The following is a 22,514-nucleotide window of genomic DNA, read 5'->3' on the forward strand; positions in this document are numbered from 1 at the left end:
GAAGTGGTGTTTAAGGCATTTGTCTGACAGTGGCATGGAAGGAAAAGATACTCGAGCCTCTGAGAATAACTGTTGAAGCAATTCAGGAATAAGGAAATGAAGGCCTGAAATTAGATGGTAAAGGCATTAGGGGAAGGAAAAAGAGGTAGACAAGTGACACAGAGAATCAGAAATGACAAACAGGAAGCAACTTATTAAAAAAAAAAAGTTTTCTCAGTAGCTATTAATATGCCAGGCTTTGTTCCAAATATTGACAACACAGCAGTGAACAAAGTGGACAAGATCATGGCTGTTTATATTTTAGTTTATAGCTTATAGGAAATAGATTATAAAGAAGTAAATGAATAAGATAACTTCAGATGGCGATGAGCTCCTTCAAGGAAATACAACGGCAATATGTTGGTGACTGGGGCAGGTGGCTGGGGCAGGTGGAAGTCAGTGAGAGGACTGTCTCAGGCAGGGAACAGTCTACAGAGACCTCAAGCCTGTGTGGTCAGCGGACAGCACGAAGGCCCATGTGCTCCTGGTGAGCAGCGAGCAAGAAGAATATTAGTAGGAAAGCAGGGCAGAGCAGTCACTAGGTGCTGACTGTGAGTTTGGGTTTTATTCCAAGTAAGATGGAAAGCCAATGAAGGCTAGAAACCACAGAAGGGCATGATCTGACCAATACTTTAAGAAGACTAATGTTTACGAAAATAAAATAAAAAGGATTAGTGTAGCTGCCGGCAGAGAATGAATTGTGAAGGCACACAGCGTGGGTGGATGCCGACTGGCCATCCAGGAAGCTGTTAACAGTAGGTGAAACAGCTTATAGTGGCGAGGACTGGCAAGGGACAATGGAGATAAAGAAAAGGTGTCTGTTCTGGAAACGTTTTGAAATTAGACAAGCAGAAGTGATTCGTTTAGGAAGCGGGATGATCAATTTCGCTATTGGCAAAAGTAGAGAGATTGCAAAGAAGAAACAGTTAAAAATGAAGGTGTTGAGTTCAGTTTTTTTACATATTAAATTTGAGGAAAAAAGAGCAACATCCAAGTAGTAATATCCACCAAGGGCTGGAAGTGTAGGACTTAGCCACAGAGGGAAAGTAAAAGCAACAAAATGAACTTGGGAGACATCAACCTGTAGATTATAATTAAAACTATAAAAGACCATTGAATTAAAGCTCTTTTTGACATGATCACTTCGTCCTCATAATAGGTTTTTAAAGATGTTTTTTCTATGGCTTTCATATGTGCCCTTATTTTAACAGTCTGTGAATTTGCAAGAATTATGTCAAGTAGTTAAGGGATCTCTTAAGATTCTTCCCAGAACCTCTAACTCATTTCTCTGTACTCCTGCTTATCTAATACTAGAAAGGGGTAGGTAAAGAAGCAAGGTAATGGTCATCATTTCACATAGAAAACCAGGAAGTGTGATTATCAATAGCGTAGTACGTTTTAGGCAAGTTCACGAAACTAAAAACCAAAGGTTTTCAGTTCTGAGTACATATCCTACTATTTAAGACCTGCAGACCACTTAATCTCTTTTCCCTCAATTTTAGAATTTCCATTTAATTCAAAACATGTTTGAATCTTCTATTAAGGTCTCTTTGCACCTAATGAGGCTTAAAATATGGCGGCTGCTTCTTCAGCAAAGTTCTTCTGACTAACAAAGTTTTTCTATTGTTCTCAGTTGCTATACCTGCCTTTCAAGAATTGCTCCCGTTTTGAAGAACTTCAGCGTGAGACTTTGAAATCGGAGGAATTCCAGAAGAGGCTGGAGCCTTATAAGGTTAAAAAAAAATAGTGTCATTTAGTGGTATGCAAGAGTGTGGGGGCCAAGACAGAGGACGAAGCTGCAGTTTCTTAAAAGTGTGGGAGGAATGTGTCTGCTGGTAGCTGGTTATGGCAGTGGGTTATAATGTTTAATGAGGGTCAGTCATCACCACCTGGTCCCCATTGCTGTGCTGGGACCACAGGGCAGTAAAGAAGCCCATCCCTTACAAGTCCTATACTCATGTCCCTGAGAGGAACCAGGTGAAACTGCATGGCTGGATCAGAATAAATGCAAGTCTGAAATGATCTGCCCTATTGAGGCTGAGGGGCTGGGACTATTGTCTTCACATACAAGGGATAGTCTTTATTTTTCAGTTTATGTTACCCCTTTTCAAGACTATAGAAAGGTAGATATGATGCTTTGTGCTTTTAAAAATAATATTTTGAATTTGTAATACATTCACAATGGTTCAAAAATTATATATATTTATATATGTATTATTATATATGTATTATTATATATGTATATATACATATATACAGAGCGTGCCAAAAATGTATACACATTTTAAGAAAGGAAAACTGTATTAAAATTGTAATATTCAATACATACTGATAACAAAAGATGACTACAAGTCACGTCTGACTTCTGCAATTACAAGAGGTGCTCAAAGTGGTTACCATCAGCATCCAGACACTTCTGATTACGGCAAACTACTACTTGAGCAACACCAACCAAAGTGACCACGTGTATACATTTTTTTGGCACCCCCAGTATATAAAGGAATACAGTAGAAAGTCTCTCAATCACCCCACAGGTAACTGCTGGCAGTATCTTCTTAGGTGGCCTTGAAGTTTCTTTATGCTTGTGCAAATAAATATGAATATATTCTAGTAGTTTCCCCTTTTATAACACAAAAATGCCATATTGTTACCTACAGTATTCAATACAATAATATTTTGTATAGGTTTGTAGCCTAGGAGCTATAAGGGAACAGAATTTGTCATCCCAAAATATGTCAATTTGGCATAAAGATTATTTCAGGCTGGTTGATTTTAAGAAACAGCAGACATGGGAGAAGCTCTGAAAACCAAGTAGAAATTACCCTTTCCAAAAGATATTTACATTTATAAGGGACATCTCCATTTGTAAGGGTGTCTCCATGCTGTACCAGGAAAAGGGAGATAACCGATAACCTTATTTCTAGAAATTTGTCAATGCAGACTGGCAACAACTTAAATCTGCATAAGAACCTCACCCTTGTTTACTGTGCTTTCCCTAGTGACCTCCCATAACTGACACTCCCCACCCCCAAAGTCTTTTTCTTCAGCTGAAGATGATATTTAAGGAGATGGCAAGTTACTCAGTTTTCCTGTGTCTCCCATGTATACAGGAGATGTACATGTTTTTCTTTTTCTCCTGTTAATCTGTCTTTTATTACAGGGATGTCTTGGTCAAGAACCCAGAAGGGGAGAGGGAAAATTATTTTTCCTCCCCTACAGAGCAATAGGTTATACCATATAGCCTAGGTGTAGTAGGTTAAACCATCTAGGTTTGTGTGAGTACATTCTATGATGTCTGCACAATGACAAAATCACCTAAAGACTCATTTCTCAGAACAGATCCCCATTGTTTAAGCAACCCATGACTGTATTTTATAATAGAATTGGTAGTGGGGATCCCTGTCTCAGTCCTGATTTTAGTCTCTTTTAAGCATGCTAGCTTTTGGATCAATTAGGTATGTTTTTATCAAGTTAATAAATTAGCTGTCTTTCTATGTTCGGGAGTGTTTTTTTTTGTTGTTTTTGTTTGTTTGTTTGTTTGTTTTTTTAACAATTCCGTTGTTTAATTTTTTGAAAGGTCTTTCTAACATTTTTAATATAATCAAGTTATTTTTCTCCTGGGATCAGTTACTAAGATTAGTTATAGTCATAGATTTACTAATATTCAACCATCTTTACATTTCTAGAATCAAGTCTCTTTCTTTTAATATGATATTGAATTGTTTGCTAATATTTTACTTAGATATTTTGCATTGCTATTCAAAGTGACATTGGACTACAGTTTTCTTTTCTGGGCAGCCTTTGTCAGTGTCAGTGTTGCATTAGTTCATAAAATTTTTTGGAAGTTTTCTTTCTTTATCTATGCTGCAGAACAGTTAAAATAGTACTAGAATAATTTAGTCTTGGAAAGTTCAGTAGTAGTCTTCCATTAAATCACCTGGCCCTAGAGCTTTTGTATTTTTTTAATGTTTTTTGTTTTTTTGGTGGGGAGAAACGGGATCTTTTTTTTTTTTTTTTTTTTTTTATTAATTTTATTGGGGTGACAATTGTTAGTAAAATTACATAGATTTCAGGTGTACAATTCTGTATTACATCATCTATAAATCCCATTGTGTGTTCATCACCCAGAGTCAGTTCTCCTTCCATCACCATATATTCGATCTCCCTTACCCTCATCTCCCAACCCCCACCCCCCACCCCCCTTACCCTCTGAGAAACGGGATCTTTAATAATTATTTCTATTTACTTTATGGAAATCTGTTTGGGTTAATATTGGGAAATTATATCTTCCTAGAAAATTTATCCAGCAGACAAACAATATCTTCCAAAAGGCTTCCCAGGAATTGCTGCCAATTTCATCAGGCAGATAGCTGAAAAGGGGGTCTCCTTATCATGACAACCCAAGAATAATATAGAACGTAGAGAAATGTTTGCCTCCTATCTAGATTTCACACTTATAGCCAGATATGTAGCCCTGTTTCTATTGTGTTTTCCTGGGGTGCTTTAGCCTGAGATATGTTTTCCCTTCTCACCTTGGCCACTCATTTATTTGTGAATTATACTCAACTTACTTCCAAAAATAATTTTGAGGCAGTGCACTTCAATGTGATTCCAGAACAAAGCAGGAGCATGTGGCAATAAGCCAGCTATATGGTATAACCTATTACACTATTTGATGTAATAATGAGAAATGGTTAATTAGTATTTGTAAAATTCGTTGGGTTGACATCATCATAGCCAATGCTATTACACACTTTTCTGTAAAGAATAGCAGTTCTCAACGGGGGCAAATCTGCCCCACAGGGTACATTTGGCAATGTCTGGAGACATTTTGGGTTGTCACAACTGAGGGATTCGGGATGATGCTGGCATCTAGTGGGTAGAGGCCAGGGATACAGCTAGACATCCTATAATATACAGGGCAGCCCCCCACAACAAAGAATTACCCAGCCCAAAATATCAATAATACTGAAGTTGAGAAACCCTGGTTTAGAAAAAAATGTTTTCCTCTCTGTGTGTTTCAGGATTTTATAGAAACATTATCACAACTTTCCGGATACCATGGCAAGGAACTTTTTGAAATTTGGAGTAACATCTACGACCCTTTATTTTGTGAGGTAAAAGAAAAAGTATTTGAAATCAACTTGCAGTCTGACTTTATGACATGCCTATTTTGAAATAGATGAATACATTTTCTTTTGCTTTTTTTGCAGATGTATTACTTATACTTCCTTTGACATTGAAACATAATTCAAGACTTCTTAATATTAACTTGAACATTCTGACTTCTTCTCTCCATTACTTATGCTTTCACCCTTTAGAAAATTGCTAGCAAAATTGCTTTTCTTCTATGCCTTACCACTTACTTATTTTTCAGTCACTCAGGAATGCTGAGCTCCTGTCATGGATTTTGATGAAAAACACAATGTTGTATACAGTAAGAGGAGGGAAAAAATACCTGATTTCTAGATATAAAAACAAGCAAACCAACTTTAAGCAAGTCTACTGAAAGTGGTTTATCTGGCAAGGATCTCTTCCAGATACAAAACAATCTTTCTAGTTAGATATATTACGCCTGAGTTTTTCAAGGCGATGTTGTGTGTTTCGCTCACCATGCTCCACCTGCTGGCCAAAAGGAGTATTCTATAATCCTGGTTTCCCAACCAGCTCTCTGAATCCTGCGGCAAAATTCTGACCACCCACATGACTTACATCCACTTCTGATTTTGAGGTCATCGTGAGTGTCTGGGGGGAGGCAGCAATTACTTTCATAGTCCATTCTCAATAACAGATGACAGTTTTCCCCCTCCATGTCAGAGTCCATTGACCCAAGCACACACTACTTTCTCAATATTTTTACTTTATCATCAGCGTCTGTTTCAAGAAAGATGTGTTAGCCTATTTATAAAAGACTCTTCAATGGAGACAGGGGCCCACATTTTGATTTCACTCTTCATTTTTTTCTTTCTTCCTTACTGAAGTTTGATCTGAACTATTCCATAATGTGGTCATGGTGTCTAATTCTTTTTCACCTCTCTCTCTCTCTCTCCCTCCCTCTCCCCCCCCCACCACCTTTGAAATTGAGGGAATCTTAATTAACTCTTCATAGCAGGTAATAAATATTAGCACAAGGTCTCTACCTGCCCTGTTCTACAGCTTAGTCATCAATGTAACGAATATTTACCGAGTGCCGACCATGGGCAAGGTGCACTCTTTCCCTAAGAGTCAGTGAACTAGACGCTAATAGGAGTGGAGCTATATTGCTGAAGGTTTGGGAAATACATTACCTTTCCCAGCTGTCCTCTTAGGTTGCTCATTCAGCTTTTAAGGAAATATCATCCAACTCTCTCAGCTTTACCTTTCCCACAAGTGAATAAAAAGATGTCTAAATCTTTCATAAAAGAATGAGGTGTATTCCCTGCCCTGCCGCACCCTTACTATGCAAAATACAAATTGCCCTTTGACCCAGAGTTGAGCCAAAAGCTATGGACTTGGTAGGAAGGGGCAAATGAGTCTCTGTGAACTTTTGTTCTGAAAACCAATACCACTATTTATCACAAAGTAAAGTCTTCCGAGAAAGAAATGGCAGGACAAGTAAGGCCAGACCTAGTGGTTCTTGTGCAGTGAAAGATGATAAAAAGTCAACAAAGGGGGCAGTCAGAAATACAAGTATACATTTTCTTCCTTTTTCTTTGCTACAGAGTGTTCACAATTTCACTTTACCCTCCTGGGCCACCGAGGACACCATGATAAAGTTGAGAGAATTATCAGAATTGTCCCTCCTGGCCTTGTATGGAATTCACAAGCAGAAAGAGAAAGCTAGACTGCAGGGGGGTAAGTACATTTTTAAAAATGAGAGGAGCATATTGGATTTGTGGTGGAACAGCATAAGTCTATGTGCTGGTCCCACAATTAATCAGCGATGTGACCTCAACGGGTCACTGACTCAGTTCAGCACCAGTTTCCATTCTGTAAAATGGGGATAATAATGATATTCATTTCATAGGTAGTGAGGATTAAAATGAATGTACATCAAAAGGCTTAGGACAAACACTGCCTGGTACATAATATACTGACAATAAAAATTATGTGTTCTTTTAATCATCAGTATTACCTACTCTGGGCCTTAGTTTTCCCATCTGGCAAATGAAAGCGTTGGGCTAAAGCTAAATGATGCGTCTCATCCTTTCCAGATCAAAGAATTGAGGATTTTTGTATCTGAGCCCCATGAAAATCAAAGTCTTGTGGCCTATAGGATGAATTTTTCAAGTGGGCGGTAAGACAAAGTGGCCTGTTTTCCTGAAACCCTTGGTGGTAGCTATTGCGAAAGTGAATAAAAGATATTTTGCAGGCTAATTATGCCCTGTAGATTAATATCTATTGCAATTGACCAGTTGATGACAGCTTAAATGTTTTCATTGGTGTTGAATGGTATTTATTTCTCAGCTGGATATGGCCCTTCCTGGCAAAAGGTATAATATCATAATGAAGGTAGACTTAGGCAAGGAGATGCCACTCCCTTATAATCAGGATAGGTGGGTGGAAGAAAGAAGCCAGGACTAGGCAGGAAGGGGATAGACACTGAGGCCTCTGAGGACAGCTGGGTGGGCAGACCAAGACAGCAAACGATGTTTCAGGTTCCAGTGTTGTTAATTTAGGCATTAAAACTAAGGATGGAGAGCAAGAGAAGGTCCATTATGTCCGGTCGACATAACAATAAAGCAATTCTAAGCCACAGGAGATTTTTTTTTTTTCTTCGTTGTTGTTGTTTTTAATTAAAGTTTATTGGGGTGACTTAGTAAAGTTACATAGGTTTCAGCTGTACATTTCTATAATACATCGTCTAGATATCATGTTGTGTGTTCACCACCCAGAGTCAGTTCGCCTTCCGTCACAATATAGTTGACCCCGTTTACCCTCATCTACCACCCCCTGACCCCCTTACCCTCTGGTAACCACTAAACTATTGTCTGTGTCTATGAGTTTTTGTTTCTTTGTTTGTTTGTCTTGTTCCTTTGTTGTTTTCAGTTTTATATCCCACACATCAGTGAAATCATATGGTTCTTGATTTTTTCTGTCTGACTTATTTTGCTTAGCATAATAAGGAGATGTCTTAAGTCAATACTCTGGACAGTTTGAGGAAAACAGTCCAGTCACATCAGGACTCCAACCATGGCGTCAGGACAAGTTCTGTAGAACCTCAGGCGACTACATAGAGGCAAAGCATCCTGGTAGTTGGACCACACTGGGAGGACGTTTACTCAGGTCTGCATAGCTAGAGAAAGAATTCAAGACACCGACCAGGAGAGGAGCCAATTACAGCTACAAAAAAGAGTGAGGGAGGCTGTAACCAGAAGAACAGCTAAGGAGATATGAAGTCAAGATGGTCAAGAGCAACTGCATACAAGGTGTACAAAGTAGCTTGTGGCAAATACTTTAAGAAATGGTCATTCATGATGTGATGAAGTTGCAGACCTGCTGTTACAGAAGTCTGGATTGCATGGCCCAGAGGCAGACCTGATAGAAATGTGCAAGTCCTTACTCCATGCTAAGCATATGAGCAATAAGATCCAACCTTTGGAGAAGGGAAAGCATCCAGAGAGAGTCTTAGATGGAACCTGGTATGTTGGGAGAAATTACCAGGCAGGAGACAGACTGTGTGTAAGGACAGAGCCCAGGAAGCAGCTCAATCTTAGGAATTAAACAACAAAACGATGCAGAGGGTGGAAGCTGGGCCTCATTGGCTCTATAAGCACCAGACCTCATTCTTGGACAACTAGGTACCAGTAGGATGAGTCAATCCCAAGCCCCATTAGATGGTGGTGAGAGGACTCTTGATTTATATCCCCCCACCTAGTCATAATGGGCTCAGGAATTCAGCCCCTCGCTACTCAAAATGCAGTCCAAGGAGAAATGCAGAATCTCAGGCCCCACCCCAGACCAGCTGAATCAGAATCTGCGTTTTAATAAACTCCCTAAGAACCTCAGAAAGTTTCCGAAGCACTTCTCCAGAGGCAAGAGATGGTGAAGAAGAATAGGAAAAGCCAGGCACAAGTTGACAACAGCTTAATAATAGATGCAGAGGTCTGTATCTGAACAAAACCTGGGGTTTCTCCCAGCAGTTTACTCATGTTTCTTCTTTTTTTTTTCACTTGGCTACTAGAGATTGTATTTCACAGAAGTCACTTCCCCTCTCTGGGTCTCAGTTTCCCCATCTATTAAGTGTATTAAACTAGATTCTGTCCATCAGAGTCTTTCCCTGAGATGTTCTCTCAGTCTTGGACTCTAAAGGCTGGCACTTGTCCTGTTTTGTAAATGCACCTGTCCTATTTTCTGGAGGAAGTCCAGTGCTATTGATAAGCTAGGAAATTGTTTCCTGAGTGATTCCTGCCAAAACACAAGCTCAGCCTATTGTTCAGATCTGGCTGGGCAAGAGAGACTTGTCAACTACATGCTTATTGAATGATGAAGCTGCTGGACGCGATCCTGCAGAGAAAACCTGTATTGTCTGGGTGACAAAGAGGCACATGAAAACATCAGGACTTTGACCGGCATCTTCTCACCTTTGCCAAAACTTTTGTTCTATCAGCCAATTTCAGGAAAGACACCCTCTTTCCCCTCCTCCCCTCCCCACACACCAAGAAAATCCTTCTAGCTCATTTAGGAATGTATGGCTGGTCATATCCATATTAATGGAAACCTCTTCTTCTCTTCTTGCTCTAGATCAGGGCTTGGCAAACTACACCCTGAAGTCCAAACCCAGCCCACTGCCTACTTTTTTTTTTTTTTTTTTTTTTTTTGTAAATAAAATGCTATTGTAACTCAGCCACACTCGTTCCTCTAGGTTATGTCTGTGGCTGCCTTTGTGCTTCTCTACCCAAGAGTAAACAATTGTGACAGACCATGTGGCCCACAAAGCCTGAAACATTTACTATCTGGCCCTTTATAGAAAAAGTTTGCCAGTCCCTGCTGTAGGCCTAGAATGAAGGAAGTGAAGTTTGTGTCTTCCAATCAATGACATTTTGTCTGGTTTATGCAGATTTAATAAATGATGTGACAAGGAACTCAGAAGTTAGCTTACACTGCTGTGTGGTCTAATGACTCCCAGCAAGGGTTTTGAAGTAAGACCTGCTGGGTTCAGAGAAGCTCAGCCCCTCTGCTCACTGTTGTGTAATCCTAAACAAGTTGCTGAATCTCTCTGAGCCTCAATTTCTCCTCCTATAAAACAGAACTACTGGCATGCCAGAGCCTGGGGATAATTATGGTGGTTACCCTAGTTTCTCCTATGATAAGGTGAACAATCACCCCAGAACCAAGAGCTGATATCATTGTATTCCATTATCAACGCTGAAGGCTGCTGCAAAGGTACCTGTTGACGAAGGTCAAGTTGCTCATTGAATGTGACTGCCTTGACTCCCAGAAACCTGGCCACAGAGTTGAGTTCCAATGTGGCATGAAGATCAAGCTCAAGTCCTGAAAGGGGGCTCCCTGGGGGCAACTTTCCCTGGGGCAGAGAGATGTAGACCTGTTGGAGATGTAGCATCAAGCTTCTTCCATTCCTCGTCAAGGAAGTCCCAGCATCTACAGAAAGCTGGTCACCTCCCTTGTCAATGAATTCTTTACTGTGCTGATTGGTGTACAGGCCAGGAAAGTCTCTTCTTACTCTTTTATGAGCTTTTGCAGGACAGGAAACGTATCTGATTCACCTCGCAAAGTATCTGACCCATTGTAGCTGCTCAGTGTGTTTGCTGAGTGGACCACAGAGTCAGTCTGTTAACATGAATACCCTTCATGTACGAAAAACAAAACTGAAAACTGGTCATCCTGAAGCCAAGAGAGCATGTGTATACTAGAAAGACCACCAATAAGGTATTGGTCTTTCTATTTCTAAAACCGTAAAACTGGTTTCAGGTTTTAACTTGTGTGACTTCAGGTGATGGTGATGGAAGTCCCTGAGGCGACATGTCCCCAGAACAGGACCTAGCACCACCAGGTACTCCTCACCCTTCAGTGTCTGCAAACAGGATGGAGACTCTGAGCTGTGCATCTGCTGTTCACCACCTCAGGAGAGCAAACGTGAAGGGCAGAAGCTCTCGTCTACTGCCGACACACAAAAGCTGAAGATGCTGGATGCCCCGCTCAGAGGGACACCCAGGGGAACCTGCAGAAACTGTCCCCAGAAAATAGTCCATGACGTGTCCAGACAGCCAGAGATCTGCTTTCTCCCAGGGTCTCCCACAGGTCTGACTGCCAAAGAGTGGAAGCAAGAGAGGCGTACACAGAGAAGTTACATGCCATGCTGCAGGCCTGCCCCAGAGAAGAGCATTGGTTAACAACTGTGAAAAAAAAGCCATCTGAGATTCCTTCCAAGTTCCCCAGCCTCCTAACTTGAGCTTTAACAAAATCTTGGATAGTAGAGTCCTGGCGTGACAGTCCAGCTCTCCTTCTGCAGCTGTGTGAGTCCCTTAATATCTCTGGGCCTTAGTTTCCTCACCTATACATGGGGACTAGAAGTCAGGATTCAGTCAATTAATGTATGTAAATCACACTACTAGCACATAGCAGATGTTCAACCAAAATTAGTTCTTTCCCTCTCTTCTTAAGTCTTGAGAATCATGGCAGAGAGAATCACTAAGTGTGAATTAACTAAAAGCTTATGAACTGAAATATGAGCCCACATTGGTTCAGCTCCATTGCTGATTTATCTTCTTTAAGGTGTCTTGGTCAGTGAAATCCTCAAGCACATGAAGAGAGCAACTCAGCCGTGGAACCACAGAAAACTTGTCATGTATTCTGCTGTAAGTATTTTTTGTCTCCACTCTACATTCATTTGTCCAAGTGTGTGATCTCTTTGAGGCGGGGGTCTCATCTTCTTTATCATCATTTCCCTGTTGCCCAGTAGACGGCAGACACCTGTTCAAAGCTTTTGAAATTCAATATGTAATTCTAGTCCTTGAGGAATTTAAAATCTTGTGCTGACCAGACTAGTAAACACATAAACACTATGCAAAGCAGTATAGAAATGTCATACAGGGGTGCTTTGGTGCCTCAGAGAAGGGAAGCATTCACTTGGGGAGGAAAAGCTGAGTGTACAGGACTTGACGATGAGGGTACAGGACTTGGCGATGAGGTGGAAGGTAAAGCCACAGACACAATGTTTCAGGTCTCAATGACTGGAAGGAAGCGAGAGGCATTAACAGAGGTGGTCATGGGCCAGGTGAATATACCAATTTGACAATTGGGTTTGAAATGCCAGGGGGCATCCAAGTAAAAATCTCCAGCTGGCAAAGAGGAGAGAAGAGGGAAAGGGAAAGAGAGCCACAACTGGAGGTTAGAGCTACATTTGGGTACAAAAAAAAATAGAGAGAGAGAGCTCTTGGAGAAGACTTCCATCTTGGAGCAGGAAACAGGGAAAGAGACATGTTGGAGGAGAATTCCAGGGATGTAACATGCATCAAAATGACTGGCTGTGGAATCTGGGTTGAGCAGGAAAACAGAACATAGTAAGCTGACTCACTCTTTCACCCACGGTCTCCGTGACAGAGGATCTCTCAGATGTGCTTTGGCTATTGAAAGTTTTCATTCTGCAAGATGGAAGAGGTGATTAAAGGTACACAGAACTTTCTTGATTGCCAGAGTTTCTAAATGGTATAGACTAGAGAAAGAGCTTATGGAGTAATGCTTCCTGGAGAGAGGAGGGCCTGAACAGTCAATTCTGCGAGATTTTCTAGTTTCTAATCTGGTTTCTGGTTTTAACTTGTGTGACTTCTGGCGAGTCGTATATCTGTAATTCCATCTTTTTCTCTAGTAAATCAGTTCCAACTCCTTTTGAATATGTGTACACCGCAATATAGTTTAGGCAAACAAATGTGATACACATTTCGTAGAGATACAAGTTGAGGATTTCCTAAATTTAGATAATCAATGACTAAACTGGGATAAAATCCAGTCCCCTACACTTCCCTGCCACTCAGGGATAAACATTTAGTAATGATTTTTAAGCTATACACTCTAGTTCCTCAAATTGTATACTCCCTAAACATTTATAACCTCACGTATTCTTCCCCAATTTAAAAATCACAGATTATTCTAATCTATACAAAAAATACAATCTAGCATTAATGTGTTCCAAAATATTTTAAAATGTAATGAATATCCGTGACATAAGCTAAAACAAAGATATTACTGGGAAAAGGCATCGGACAAAAATCAGAAGACTTGGATTAAATTAACTTTCTTCCATTTTTGGATTATATGATATTAAGCAAGTTACTTAATTTCCCTGGGTTTGTTTCTTCATTCTTGTTTTTTAGTTTTAGTTTCAGGTGTACAAAACAACATAGTGATTAGACATTTACATCCCTCACAGAGTGATACCCCCACCAAGTTTACTACCCGCCTCACACTGTACATAGTTATTACAATATCATTGGCTATATTCTCTGTGCTGTTACTTTACATCCGTGACTACATATTTTTAAAATTATATTTGTCATTCAGTGTTATTTTATATTAGTTTCAGGTGTACAGCATAGTGGCTAGGCATTTATATAATTTATGAAGTGATCCCCCAAAAAAGTCTAGTATCCATCTGACACTACTGACACTATACATACTTTTTACAATTTTATTTTTGATATTTCCCATACTGTATTTCACATCCACTTGACTCTTCCATAACTGCCAATTGGTACTTTTTAATCCCTTCACCTTTCTCTCCCGGTCCCCCAGCCCCCCTCCCATCTAGAAACCATTAGTTTGTTTTCTGTATCTATTTGTTTCTTCATCTTTTAAATAGAAACGATGTGTTTGTAAACTTCATTGCTTAGCACACAGCAGATGCTCAGCGAAAATTCGTTCTTCCCCTCTCTACTTCTTAAGTCATTGGTGGTATAGGAAATTTAATTGAATCAAAAACTATCATGGTGCTAAACAAGTGTTTAATACATACCTGTTGAATGTACATCTGAAACGAGAGGTAAAAGATCAAAAATGATTTGTTTCAAATCTCCGTAGCATGACACTACTGTGAGTGGCCTACAGATGGCGCTAGACGTTTACAATGGAATCCTTCCTCCCTATGCTTCCTGCCACATAATGGAATTGTACCTTGAGGAGGGGTAAGTGTCTAAGTGGTACTTTTCAAAATTACTATCACTGGACCCCAGGTTTTGTTATTATGTTATTTTTGGCTCAAATATATTCGTAAAATGTTTAATTTTTAGTTAGTTACATAAATTTAAAATCATGTACACCATAAATAATTCTCTCAGTTAAAAATACTACTTTTTTCCCACTTTAACACTTTGTGTATCAATTTTATCCAAACTTGTTGTATGCATCATAACTTGTCTTCACTACTAGAGACAATTTTGAATCTACTAAAACTGTTTACCACAATAATTTTGGCTGCTGTAGAAATGAACTTCAAATTCTCAGAGACTTAACCCAATGGAGATTAATTTCTCACTCATCTGACAGTTTAACGCAGATGTTCCTGGCCAATTGGAGGTGACTCACCCATGGTGTGAGTCACACATAGTGAGTTAGGGATCCAGGATTCTATCTTTCAATTTGCAAGAGTGCTAGGCTCCCCTGCAGTCAGCTTGTAGAAAGGAACAAGAGGATGGAGAAAGCAACCTGCGTAGGAGTATAAACCACCTCAGCCCAAAGCAGCACATGACTTCTATTTACATTCTACTGGCTAAAATTAGTCACTTGGTCCCACCAAGGTTCAAGGGACTCTGGGAAATGTAGTCAGTTCTCAGCTATAACTCTATTCTACGGAAAGGGAATCAGATTTTGATGGACTTGATTAGTTACCTTTGCCATACCATCTTGAAATAAAACTTCTGTCACTGGAAAAATTATCCACATAATATTAGGGAAATACTTATTCACATAATATTAGGGAAGTTTTTAAAAACGTCTTATAAGTGAATATTTGTAGTGACTGCTGTTTATGTGGCTTTTTAAAGTTATATTTTAAAAGACTTGTTTATAACATCCAAAAGTGGCAATTGTGAGGTTACTTACCACCTCAAGAAAAATCACTAAATCCTTCTTGAATTTCTCTCCTGCCTCTTTGGCAAATGACTTCCACAAGCCCCTCATACTAGTTTTAGTGAGATTGGTTTAGGCCAGTGGACCTTCCCAAAAAAGTACTTTTTTTTCTTTAAATAAAGTATTAAGAGAGGCCTTCTTAATATGAGAGAATGTAAGGACTTGAATATACACCCACCCCATCTTTCTGAGGTATAATTTGGATAAAATCTTTGCTATACATTCAAGTACATATTTATGTATTATTCAGTTCCATTTTTTATGGCCTGGTTGAGGAAAGGCGGGATAGAGTCATTCCAGGGAAAGATCTAAAAATACTGAGAAAGGAAACGAGAGAAAAAGAAGGAGCAAATGAAAAGAACAAAATGGAGAGAATAGAAGAAAGAAACCCCAGCTACCCCCCCACTTCCCACTGAAAGGCTCATCAAATCACCTCCAACTCCTTCAACCATTGCCTTCCAGCTTCTTCTCTGATTAAGTATCCTGGATCCCCCCTCCTATGTCCCTGGCTGTCTAACAAACCAGCTTTCACGTTTCCACCCCCTGGAGCTCGCCTGCCGGCCCCAATCTCCCCATTCCCACCCCTAAATTGGCTAAAATCAACTCCTTCCCGTAAATCTTCCACTAGTCCCCCAGTCAATGTGTGACAGGTAGAAGGAAATTTAGTGGCTGTTCAACAACACAGAACTGACAGAGATCTCTCCCCCACCTTCCACCAGGAAGTACTTCGTAGAGATGTACTATCGGAATGAGACTCAGCATGAGCCATATCCCCTCACACTGCCAGGATGCACCCCCAGCTGTCCTCTGATGAAGTTTACTGAGCTGGTTGCCTCTGTGATTCCCCAAGACTGGCCCACGGAGTGTATGATCACTAACAACCACCAAGGTACTAAGGACATTTTGGATTAGGGTGTATGCAGAACCCTGCAGAAAGGGCAGAGCACCCTTTCTTGGGGGGGGTGGGGAGAGGGTCCTGTGAGAATGACTTGGCCGTTACTCCCAGCTTTAAAAGGAATGGGTTTTGGGTGATAATTGCATATTTTGGGTACCCCAATTTCAGGCAACTCCTCTCTCTCCCATGGGCCCTGCGCCCACTTGCCATAAACCTGGAATTGGTTTTTTCAGTGTTGCTATAAAAAGGCATCAGTGCCAAAATATAATCAGAGATAAAACTTTGATCAAAGCTCCTGGAGCTGCCATGAGCTATGCGATTGAACACATAGGACCTTTTGTTCTTTAAAGACTCCCAGATTTCATTTGAGCAGAAATAAATGAGGCTGTTCTTTAAGTGTCTAAAGTGGAACAAATTTCAAACAAAATCCACAAACTAGGTGAGAACAAAGAAGGGAAGAATTTAATCCTCAGCTAATGGGCAAAGGACCAACTTACCCATTAGTGCCAGCCTTCTCACAAGGAGAAGCAAAGAAATGAGATACAGTGGAGCAATCTGGAGAAATCATCTACATTGGGAAACGGGTCCTATCTTTTTATATTTCTGTTAAAATGTATTGGGTGGCAGAGCTGAAAAATAAATACTCTTTGTATCCTTTGGACCTGGAAAATTCATGTTACTTTTGAAGAAACCAAAGGCAAACTTACCAGAAAACAAAGCTGTATATAATTCATATGGCAGCTCTTGAAGTACATACATCATAGCAAATAAGTAATATGACAAGAGCAAGATATTCAGCCACCACACATCAGAGATGAAAGCCCCACGTGAGCAGTTTCTCTTGAAGCTCCAATGGTAAGAGATGTTAAAGGTGAAATTGATTTAAGAGAGGCAGTATGATGACACATATGAAACTGGAACAAAATTACAAATGTAAGAATGTCCCAAATGCCTCCAAGATCAAAACTTGTTGGAATGTTGAAAGTGGGGCTGTTCTGAGGACAAAAGCAATGCATAAGGCTTTGATTCTGGTATCTTCAGAAAAACTTAAGCACTTACATACAGGTCCTGCTGAAACTACTCACTATATAAGAAGAAATCATGTTCAAATGAGAACTCTTTAGAACCCTGTAAATTTACCATGTGGCAGCTACAACACATCTAGAGAACAATATGCTACGTTACCATTACGACTAAAGATGAAATGGTTTCTAGAGATGGTTTCTACTGGATGCCTGAGTCTAGAGCAAGACCATTCCTTTTCTTAGTTGGTCATGGGATGACTGACACAAGACATCGATTGATATGTTTATTTGTATTATTTCTTTCCCAAGTAAATATGTGGCCTTGGGGCCACCATCTAAGTATTCTTTGTCCTCCATGTATGTTAAATTTCCTCCAGAAGTGAGCCAAATGTAAAATAGCGAATAAAGTCATAATTAGGAAGTTCAAAACCATTACATTTTTTACAATGAATTTTAAAAAGTGTGTGTGTGTTTAATTATAATAAAATTCATGAAGGACAGATTTTCAGGACTCTATTTTTGTTTTGGGGTTTTATTTTAATGTAACAGGAGGAAAAATATAAAGTAAAAGGATTTGACTGGCTTAAGTTAACATTTTACATTAAAAATGTATTTAGTTTGGATTTTATTACTTCAGATGGCTCTGGTTTATCTAAGGTAAAACTTGCTAAGGAAACACCCTTGGGAAATTTAAAATTTAGTGGGGAAGTAAAGAGATACATATTACACAGAATAACAACGGTTTATGTCTTATGACTACAGGGTTGCTGTGGGACAAGAGTTAACAGGACTTGGAGGGAAGGAGGTAGTAAGGCATATCAGGGAAGGCTTCCTGCGGGAGGTGACAACTGAACCATCTGCAGTCAGTTTGGAAGGATGTTTCTAATGGTGTGGTACAAGGTACTAGGAAGACATTTATCAAATATCCTAGCGGCTTGAAGCTGGACAGGATAGAGGAATTACTCGGCAGAAGATTCAGGGTTCGAAGAGATTCCCACAGGTTACCTTCAAGGAGCCAGTTCTAATGCGACAAAATGTCATCTCCACAAGAGCAAGGATTCTATTTGTTGTGTTCTCTGCTATATCTGTCCTCGGCACCTAGAAGTGTCTGTGCCTGGCGTGGTTTGGTGCTCGATGAGTATTTGCTCAATGAGTGTATAAATTAGTTACCTTTCCTCTGTGAACCTACTCTTTCTAAACTGATAAGCAGTAATACCCAGTAACCTGGGAGTTATGTTTGATCTCACCCTCTCCTTCATCCTCCACAGCTAATCCGTCACCTCTTATCAAATCTACCTGTAAGATGTTTGTATAAATCTTTTCCTCAAAACACCACTATCAACAATTCAAGACCCAAATAGAGTGAAATATAATGAAGTAGCAAAGTATGTTAATAAAAAGAAAACGTAGGGACTGGTGTGCTGCAGCCAGCTCGAGAAGACCTCAAGAGTGGAATGTGTGCATGGCTTCCCAACTCTGAGTTCAAAGACTTCCTTTTGGCAGTTTGAAATTGGTCGTGGTGTCATGGCTGGAGGAGTTTCACCACAGAAATCAGCATATGCCACAAATCAGAGTTCTATGGTTTGATTTTTGTTTTATTGGATCTAGTAGTTAGCACACAACTGGTTTTAGCTCACAGAAACCTTGTTAAGAGTCTATAACATGAGGCGGTCTTCATCAAAGTGAATTCAATATTCATACTTGAAGGAAAAAGAATGAATATGTGTTCTATATGATCTCAGAGAGTGATGCTAAGGCAGCAGGGGAAGGCAGCTGGTGTTCAGTGTTAGGAAGTTTCTGGGCCGGAAGTGTCCACTGGCCTAGGTGAGCACTTGTCTTCGCAGAGACAGTATAAGGGCAGAGTGAAGTGTGGAAGGTTGTAGGGGGTTGAATGACCCCTTAGTAGGGCAACCACATTTAGCAAATAAAAGTACAGAATGCCCAGATAAATTTGATTAATAGCTCTAACTGCTGAATTTTTATAATTTATTGAGGAAAAAAGGCTGAATTAAGGACATTGACGGTGTCCTGAGAAAGCCAATACAGGAAGCAGGACAAAACCATTAAATAAGGACATGCCCTGTAGATGCAGCATGCCTGTCACCCCTACTCCTTAAGGCATTTCTACCCATGAAATCCTAACCATATCTATAAGCAGTGTTTTCCACTAGTGCTACTAGACCCAATTAATTTCATTTTCATGTCAATTAAATTAACCAGAGCCGTTGCTGGGAAATTCATGATAAGTCTAAGTTCCATACTGTGTTACTTGGCAGGAAGGTGGGGAGGCAGGTAAGGAGGAGAGGGCTACAGAGAATGAAACAAGCCTTAACCGTTAAGTATGGTGAGTACTGTAATGAAGGACACAGAGGTAACTACAAGAACAAATAGCAGATTTATAGATGATGTAATACAGAATTGTACACCTGAAATCTATGTAATTTTACTAACAATTGTCACCCCACTAAATTTAATAAAATTAATTTTAAAAAAAAGAACAAATAGCAGAGGAAATTAGCCTGAGTCTAAGGGGTCAGAGAAGGCTTTTCAAAGGGAGTGATACTCAAACCAAAACCAAAAGGAGAGAAGGAATTCACCAGGTGAATGGAGATAGGGAGAGAGGAGAATGTTTATAGAAAAAGGGAGACATTGTATAAAAGCCAAGAAGCTAAAGACAGCATGGGACAGTTTAGGTTTGGAAAAAGTATGTCTGGTGAGAGTGTGAAGAGGCTGGAGAGGCAGGCATTAAGTGTCTCATAGGTCAGGTCGAGTAGCTCTGGCCATTAAAAGTTTGTAGGCAGAGCACAGATGTGACTGGCTTCTTGTTTTAGAAAGACCTTTTGGCTTCACAGGAGAGAACAGATTGGAGAGGAATGGGATTGTGGGCAGGGAGAACAGTTGAGAGGCTGCTGCAATCATCCAAGGACTAGGGTGAGTGAAGGAGAAAAGCAGACTTATTCAAAGGGGGAAAAGAGAGAGTAGACAGGACTTCAGGATTAATGGCAAGAGCAAGAGGTTTTTGATACATATTGCCAAAATCGTTTTCACAAAAGTAGTACCAATTAATCCACACTGCCTTGAGCAGCATTTATCTGTTCCTGTGCAATAAGACAGCTTTTCAGTCATTCTCTGCAGTAGACCTCTTTGCAGGAAGATACAATTGATCACTCTCTTTTCTCAAATTCTAGAACATTACTCCGTCAAACTCACAAAATTCTTTATAGTACAAAGGAGCATATTATTTAAAAAATAAACATGAGAGAGAGAGAGAGAGAGAGAGAGAGAGAGAGAGAGAGAGAGAGAGAAAGAAAGAATCTCTCCCAAATCTTCTCTTTGCTCTCAGACTCTTTGTTCACTTCCTCTGGGACTGACACCTTCCCTAACCTCCTAAATGATCATATCCCAGGGCCCTGTGCTTGGTTCCCTCATTCCACATTCCCCATGAGCCAGCGCTACCCAGGCTTCCATGGTCTACATCTAAAGTCCTTATTTCCACATCTACACATAGAATTCTAAACCTGTTTTCTCCAGCTGCCTACTGATCCTCAACATCAGGATAATAACCTGTCTCAATCCTACATTTGAAACAAAACTTATTATCTCCCCTACTCCGAACTCATCCTTGGAAATGTGCTTCCAGTCTCAATCACAGCCTGGTCATCTTCTCATTCACCAAAGGTAGAACCCCTGGGGTGACCTTCACCACAACTTCTTTACCATTATATTTAGTTCATCACAAAACCTGCCAATTCTACTTCCGGACTATCTCTTGAATTCCCTCATCGGCACTCGCGGGATCACAGCTCCAGTGCTGAGCACTCAGCATCTTGTCAGGGCATTTTAATAACTCTCAGTTAGGCCTCTAATGTTTCCATCATCTTATCTTGTCCCCCAGTTTTGGAGTTTTTTAAAAAAACACAAATTGGGCCATGTCACTCCATGTGTATTGATTGCTGGTGATTTCCCTTTGCCCCATGGCAACCAGACCTTCTAAAACTTGAATCTAAACTTACTTGTCTGGTCTCACCTTATCATAAACTATACGCCAGGCACATGCAACACCTTATTATTTCCCTAACAAGTTCTTGTGCTACTCATTCTGTCTCATGGCAAAATCTTAAATACCTCAAAGATCAGCTCAAATCTTATCATTTTCTCCGAACTTTCCAAACTTTTTCCCCTCTAAATAGAATACTTTGTGTTATTGCAACTTTCTCTCTGTTTTAATGGCATATCTTTTACTCCTCTATCTTACTATTGATCACATTACCTCATAATTGTCTTTGTGGTTCTCCCACTAGATAATGATCTCCTCATGAGCAGGGATCATGGAACCCCAGAACCCAACATACAGTTGGCCTGGCATATGGTGTTCTGTGTTCACTACATGCCTAGGAAGAAATGAGGGAAGAAAAAAGACAGGGAAAGCATATTCCATGGGACCACCATGACAACATAGCCAATAAAAATAATTGAAAAGTAATTTCCAAATACAGAAAGACATTAATTTTTAAGAATCATTAATCTCTGACTTCCTCATTTCCATTTAATCCTTTCCTTCCTGCTTCAATTCTGTTTGGCTCCATCCAACTTAACATTAACTTCGTCCTCGGTGCTAATGGCATCCATCCACCAGTATCTAATTGTATTAATATTCACCTTCTCATTATGCTAAGAGGCATCCTGACATCAGGAGAAAAGCACTGGACTAAGGGCTGGGAACCTAGGAGTTCTAGATCATTAATACTTTCCACAAATATTTATCGAGTATGTGCTGTGTGGCAGTGGCAGGTATTATTCTAAGAGCTTGGGACACATTCATGAACAAAGAAGACAAAGGTTCCTGCCTTCATGAAGCATATATCCTATCAGAGGGAGAGAGGGATGAATAATAAATAATAAACATAAAAAATAAGTACTTTGGAACGTGAAGATCACAAGCACCAAGCTGGAAATGGATGTGGGGAGAAGGCATGTAGGTTGCACCTTTAAATAGAAAGCCCTAAACGAGAAGTTAAAATCTGAGCAAAGAAGTTGATGGAGTTGCCTGATGCAGAGAGGTGTGAGAAGAGTATCCAGGCAATCGTAACAATATATCAAAGACACTAAGGGGTGGGGGTGTGTGTTGCATGTCTGAGGAACAAGAAGTCCTGCGTGGCCAAAAGAGGGTAATTGAAAGGAGAGGGGTAGGAGCGGAAATCCAAGAGGTTAATAAGGCAAAGTGATGAAGAGTCTCATAAACTATCATCATCAGGGTTTTGGCTTTCATTCCAAGCGAGATGAGCATTCATTGCAGACTTTGTTTTAAGTAGAGGAGTGCTATGATTTGATTTGAAGTCATTGGGCTGTTGTGTTAAAAACAGATTGAATGGAGAAAGGATAGAAGCTAGGGAGCAAGTCAGGAGGACATTGTAGTAATCCAAGCAAAAGATGGTGGTTCAAAACAGAGTGGTGGCAGAGAAGGGGAGAAATCATTGGTTTATGGATATCGT

The 22,514-nt window shown here is 40.0% G+C and overlaps 1 protein-coding gene across 1 annotated transcript in view; it reads left to right on the top strand.

The window, feature by feature from the left end:
• ACP3 (acid phosphatase 3) overlaps window positions 1-22,514 on the top strand; it is a 48,127-nt gene that overhangs the window by 20,479 nt on the left and 5,134 nt on the right. Inside the window, exons 5-10 of the mRNA XM_019725939.2 lie at window positions 1,673-1,771; window positions 5,064-5,156; window positions 6,741-6,873; window positions 11,755-11,837; window positions 14,056-14,159; window positions 15,822-15,991. Coding sequence (XP_019581498.2) covers window positions 1,673-1,771; window positions 5,064-5,156; window positions 6,741-6,873; window positions 11,755-11,837; window positions 14,056-14,159; window positions 15,822-15,991 — 682 coding nt within the window. The remainder of the gene's footprint in view (window positions 1-1,672; window positions 1,772-5,063; window positions 5,157-6,740; window positions 6,874-11,754; window positions 11,838-14,055; window positions 14,160-15,821; window positions 15,992-22,514) is intronic.

The sequence above is a fragment of the Rhinolophus sinicus genome, linkage group LG10 (assembly GCF_036562045.2).
Source record: "Rhinolophus sinicus isolate RSC01 linkage group LG10, ASM3656204v1, whole genome shotgun sequence".
NCBI lineage: Eukaryota > Metazoa > Chordata > Mammalia > Chiroptera > Rhinolophidae > Rhinolophus > Rhinolophus sinicus.